This window comes from Hippocampus bargibanti, linkage group LG05 (assembly GCF_051943395.1).
Source record: "Hippocampus bargibanti isolate YZ-2025 linkage group LG05, ASM5194339v1, whole genome shotgun sequence".
NCBI classification, from domain to species: Eukaryota; Metazoa; Chordata; class Actinopteri; order Syngnathiformes; family Syngnathidae; genus Hippocampus; species Hippocampus bargibanti.
The window spans coordinates 484,621-490,813 of NC_142738.1; the positions used below are offsets into that span (position 1 = coordinate 484,621).

At 41.1% G+C, this 6,193-nt stretch overlaps 1 protein-coding gene across 1 annotated transcript; it reads left to right on the forward strand.

Annotated features, from left to right (window-relative positions):
• Positions 1-1,776: 1,776 nt before the first annotated feature.
• On the forward strand, positions 1,777-4,446 carry lg05h11orf96 (linkage group 05 C11orf96 homolog). Its single transcript, XM_088996205.1, has one exon. It carries the CDS (start codon positions 1,976-1,978, stop codon positions 2,342-2,344), a length of 369 nt encoding a protein of 122 aa, XP_088852331.1. The 5' UTR covers positions 1,777-1,975; the 3' UTR covers positions 2,345-4,446.
• The last annotated feature ends 1,747 nt before the right edge of the window (positions 4,447-6,193 follow it).

The window sequence follows — 6,193 nt, forward strand, 5'->3', positions numbered from 1 at the left end:
TTGTGCTGGAATTCAAAACCTTGGCCTATAGACACACACACACACACACACACACACACACACACACACACACACACACACACAACACACACACATACGTGCAGCGATGCACGCACGTCACATCATGTGAAGAACATATAATAATAATAATAATACATTTCATTTCTAAGCGCCTTTCAAAACTCTCAAGGACACTTTCCAGTGACGGGATAAGAACTTTTTTATGTGCGGGTGAGCAGCGGCAGCCATTGGCGCCAGCGTTGACTCTACCCGTTAGTAACACAGCAGCAAAGTTATGAAAAGAAAGAAAGTAGTAGAAAGACAAAATACATGAGCTGCTGGAAAGGCAGCCACTCTCGCGGCGCTATCTTGAAGTAAAAAAAAAAACAACTAATACTCAGAGACACGGGCATATATTCTTTATCCTCTGCGACCGATGACTGTTTTGCACGTCTGGTAGTGAATGAGTTGAAAAAAGAACTGTGTGAAAATTGACTGATTGCTTTTTTTCAAGCGAACTCGTCCATCCAAGATGTCACGTGATATCACATGACTTGGTAGCCGCTGCAACCTTGGATGGATTTAAAATAGCCGCAGCGCGTATCATAGCGTGATCGTGGCGCTCACATAACTTGTAAAATCATATTTTGTATGATGTATTTCCTCCTTGATCACACAGATTGGCTTTAAAAAATTGCCAAAAATTAGACTTAATCTATTTGCTATCTATTATCTAGCTACCGAGCTGGCTATGTATTTGCTATCCATTTGCTATCTATTTGTTATCTGTTAGCTACCTGGCGAGCTAGCTCGTTATGAAGCTGCCTATTTATTAGCGGAACGTATTAACCATTTTTACATTGATTATCATGGGAAATGGTGTTTTGGTTTTCAACCAAATCGTTTTCAAACAGGTTTCTGCAGCGGATTATGGTCGAAAACCCTAGTTGGACTGTATTTGTACTTGTCAAAACTCTCAAGATCACTTTACAGTCACCGGATAAAGTTTTTCTGTGGGTGAGCAGCGGCAGCAAACACGCGCCAGCGTTCACTCAACCCCGAAGTAACTCAAATAGACAGAAACCTAGCAATTTAGCTGATAGATAGCTAATAGATAGATAGATAGCCAGCTAAATAGCTAAAAGATAGCTAGGCAGCTAGATAGCTAGATAACTAAAATATAGCTAGCTAGTTAGGTAGCTAATAGACAGCTATCGAGCCAGCTAGATAGCTAATAGACAGCTAATAGATAGCTAGCCAGCCAGCTGGACAGCTAGATAGCCAGCTAGATAGCTAGCTAATAGACAGCTATCGAGGCAGCTAGATGGCCAATAGGCAGCTAATAGATAGATAGCCAGCCAGTTAGCTAGATAGCCAATAGATAGCTAATAGATAGCTAGCCAGCCAGCTGAACAGCTAGCCAGCTAGCCATCTAGCTAAAATAACATATGAAGTATTTATCTGAGAAATGTCAAATCATGTGTTGTCATGATTGCTTTTAATGTCCCTTTTCTGTTTGTTTTTTAATTTTTTTAATTTTTTATGCGGGTGTGTTTTTATCTGAGGCGCTAGCATTGTCGTTGTCGCTAGCATTGTCGTTGTCCAAGATGACAACCAGTTGATAGAGGTCTCATTTATTTTTATTTTTTTACAACCCCGCCAGGGTTATTTTGAGACGGGTGACTGAACCGAACAGAGGCGGACAGAGGCAGGAGCTGTCAGGAAGTCGCGGTGGGCGGGGGGTGTAAGTAGGCCGGACCAATCCGGTTGCAAATATGGAGAGCGACGGGGTGGAGAGGGGGAGGTGGCTAACGTGATAAAAGCCAGAGCTGGAGCTCCAAGATTTCAACACAGAAGGAAAATCCAGGCGGAGTGGAGACACTCAAGTGGACTTTTGACACCTTTTCCAAGTGGATTGCCCTGTTTGCCTTTTTTGAGGAAAAAGAAAGTTTGCTCCTGTTTTGGCAAATCACCAATGGCCGCCGTCCGTCCCATTACGGCGCAGACGTCCGGCTTCCACCTGATGTCTTCAGCCGTGGAGGAGTTCCCTCAGCAGCTGCCGGTCCCCAAGGGTCCGTCCCGGGTCAAAGGTCGTTCCCGGCGACCCCGCCAGGCCCGTTTCAAAACCCAGCCGGTCACCTTCGCCGAAATCGCCGAGGTGGTGGACGAAGAGGGTTCGTCTCCTCTGGAAGAAGAGAGGGCGAGACGTTCCTTCCTGCAGTCGTTGGAGAACCTGAGGAGGAGCACGCAGACCCTGCACTGCTCGCCCGGCGCCCGGCGTCAACACGCCCCGTCGCCCGCGCAGGGCGACATGGACTCCAGCGACTCGGATTCCACCCAGTGAGGCCAAAATGCTGTTTAAAGGACGACCGACACCACCCTGGATATTCATGAAACCTTGTTTTCTAGTTGATGACGATTCCTGACGTGACGTCACGGAGGGAACGCCCCTGACCGAGAAAGCCACACACAATGCATTTTGGGCACTTTTTATTTTGTCTGAAAACACCGTGTTGATAGCGAAATTAGAAGGGAAACGACATCAATAACGCCATGGTGAATCGTTGTGTGTTGTACCAAGACTATTATTTGATACTAGTTGACACAAAATCAGCCCATTTTCCAACGGAGCTTGTGCGCCATCTTGTGCTTTTTCTGGGACGCTACATTGGAGTCCAGACGGCTGGAATGGATACGAAAGGACTTCTTGAATCAATGGCAAACATTTATGCTTTCCTCTTCAGAACGATTTGAATCATAATACATTTGATTTCGAAGCGCCTTTCAAAACTCTCAAGGTCACTTTACAGTAACAGGATATAGTTTTTCTGTGAGTGAGCAGCGTCAACCAGCATGCGCCAGCATTCACTCAACCCCGAAGTGACTCAAATAGATAGAAAGCTAGCTAGCTCATGGATAGCTAATAAATAGCTAATAGATAGCGAGATAGCCAACAGCTAGCTAATGAATAGGTAATAAATAGCTAATAGATAGTCAGATAGCCAACAGCTAGCCAGCTAGCTAATGGATAGCTAATAAATAGTTAATGGAGAGCCAGATAGCCAACAGCTAGCCAGCTATCAGCCAGCCAGCTAAACAGCTAATAGCTAGCCAGCTTGCTAATGGATAGTTAATAGGTAGCCAGATGAGTCACAAGAAAGCATCTTTTTCTGAATCTGAAGCCACTGTTTTGATTCTGGAGCAAGGCAGTTTGTGAAGGAGTATCAAGGGGGCGGGACTTTCTGAAACTGCCCATGGTGTCGGTTGTCCTTTAAGTTGCCGGCAACAATTGAATTTCCCTTCCGTCAATGTGGCTCATCGGTGCAAGACGTTGGCGCCCTCTGGTGGTTCCCTGACGTATCACGGAATGATAGTGCAGCATGTTACAGTGACTTCAATGATTTTATTTATTTTTTGTTAAGTACAGTCAAAACTGGCTTTCCGACCATAATCCGTTCCAGAACCCTGTTCGAAAAACGATTGGATCGAAAATGGAAACATTTCCCGTTTTAATCAATGTCATCAATGTCTGTTTTTAATATATTTATAATAATAATACATTTACATGTTTTTAATCGTGATTGAAGAATACAAACACGCCTGCTCGCTATGAAACGCTACACGAGGCTAATGCCACTTGTACTGATACAAATGATTAGGGCGAGGATTTTAAAATGCTTTATTGCATAACTTCATTGAAAATACTCTTTAGGTGTACATTCAAAGTATTTTTGTTGACGATACAGTCAAACCTGGGTTTTCGACCATATTCTGTTGCAGAAACTTCTTTAAAAACAGATTTGGTTGAAAACCAAAACATCGTTTCTCATTATAATCAATGTAAAAATTGTTAATCCATCCTGTGTTTTTTGTGTCGATATTGAACAATACAAACACATGAAGGAAGTGAATCGAAGTCAAGTGGTGCGTTCAGATGCGCTCAGTCTGGTCGGGAACCCGTTTTCGGTTGTAAACCAAGACATAATTTTTTTTTGGTCGAGAACGGAGGCATTGGAAAACTCAAGTTTGACTGTACGGTTGCTTCTGCTGTCTCAAACAGTACATTTGGACTTCAACTGCATTTTTCGGGGACTAATTAAGTGCGTAGAGTCATGTACAAAGAAAGCTAAATCGCATAAACAGCTAGTAGCCACAATGCTAACATTGTAAATAGCACGACGTAGCGACAGTGTGGCCTGGTTCGCCACTGCAGCTTTGCGTTGAGTTCACGAAAAACATTACGAAAAACGGACGAAGGAAAGATTCCTTCCGAAAAAGAAAAACACAAGTACGTATTTATTATTTTCTTTTGCTGATCAACCAACTTGTAAAGTCGCCTCGACTTTCAGAGGAAACCTTTCCACTGTGCTTTATATTTGATTGAATGTACTTTATATTTAATACTGTGTTTGTCATAAGTATTTTAATAAATATTTTCAAGTATTTAGAGGTCTCGGACTTGTTTCTTGAATGATGAGGAACAAACAAAAAAAAACTTTGCGTGAATCAAATATTTTACACCACAAAATGGAGTATTTGAATATTTTGCCTGTTATTATCTGGCTGGCTCGCTATCTATCTAGCTATTAGCTATCGAGCTAGCTTTCTAGCTCTCTATTTGCCATCTAGCTAACTATTAGCTATCGAGCTAGCTAGCAAGCTCTCTATTTGCTATCTAGTTGGCTAGATATCTAGCTCGCGACTAGCTATCGTGCTCGCTAGTTAGCGCTGTATTTGCTATCTAGCTGGCTAGTTATCTATCTAGCTATTAGCTATCAAGTTAGCTAGCTCTGTATTTGCTATCTAGCTGGCTATATATCTATCTAGCTATTAGCTATCAAGCTAGCTAGCCACCTCTCTATTTGCTATCTAGCTGGCTAGCTGTCTATCTAGCTATCAGCTATGGAGCTAGCTTTTTATCTGGTTGAGTTTCTTTCGGATTGAGTGAACTCTGGCGCGTGTGGCTGCCGCTGCTCACCCACGGAAAAACTCATCCTGTGACTTGTTCTGATGAAGTATGAACATGTTTCCAAAGTTGTTTTTCCAAACACAAAATAATTAAAAAAAACAGGAAGGAAGTGGGTTCCGGGCCCATGTCATGTTTATAGCAACGGACATTCTGCTCCAGTCGTTTTGGAGCATCATGTAAAGAATAATATTTCGGCTTTGAAAGGAGATGATTAGCGATTCCACTTGTCCATCGGTGAACAAAAAGCTGACACACTTACCGCCTCATTGCATTTTAATGGCGACTTCATTGACAGTCATCTGATTGTCTGATGAGTGAGCGTTAAGGTGTGCATAAAAGCTCGCTAGCAACCCCGATGTAGCCACATACGCAAACACCTCCAAAAACAAATCATCTGCGGTGTGGGTAAAAACAGCTAAATAATAAAAAAAAAAAAACATGTAAATAAGTGTAAATGTAAAATTCATAGAGATTATACAGAATAAAAAGTTATCAGTTTTAAAAGTTTCATGCTGTTATATGCTTAGTCAACATGTGTGACTCGAGTACACAATTGAAGGACAGACAAAGGACCCCAAAAAAAGGGCTGCGGAATTCAGGCGTCTGTCATGAATGGCTGTGTCTCCTGCCGGCAGTAAAGACAATCTTTCTGGGTTCGAATCTTTGTCTTTGAGTTATGAATATGACAACCATGTTGCCTTAAATACTTGTAATCAGTTTTGATTACATAATAATAAATAAATAAATAATAATAATAATAATAATAATAATAATAATAATAATAATAATAATAATAATAATAATAATAATAATAATAATAATAATAATACATTGTGTTTATAACCGTCTTTCAAAACATGGTCACTTTACAGTCACAAGATAAGTTTTTCTGTGGGTGAGCAGCGGCAGCCACACGGGCCAGCTTTCACTCATCCCAGATTGTCTCAAATAGATAGAACGCTAGCTAGCTAATAGATAGATAGCCAGATAGTCAGAATTTCTAGCCAGGTAGCTAATAGCTAGCTAATACCTATTTACACCTATTTAAAATAGCATTTTCTGTGTAGCTCTTTCTCTTGTTTCTTTTTATAATTGTATTTTATTGTATTCTATTTTGTGATTGTATTTTATTTATTAAAATACCTATGCTTGTCTGTGACTGTAAAGTGCCCTTGGGAGCTTTGAAAGACGCTTAAAATATCATGTATTATTATTATTATTATT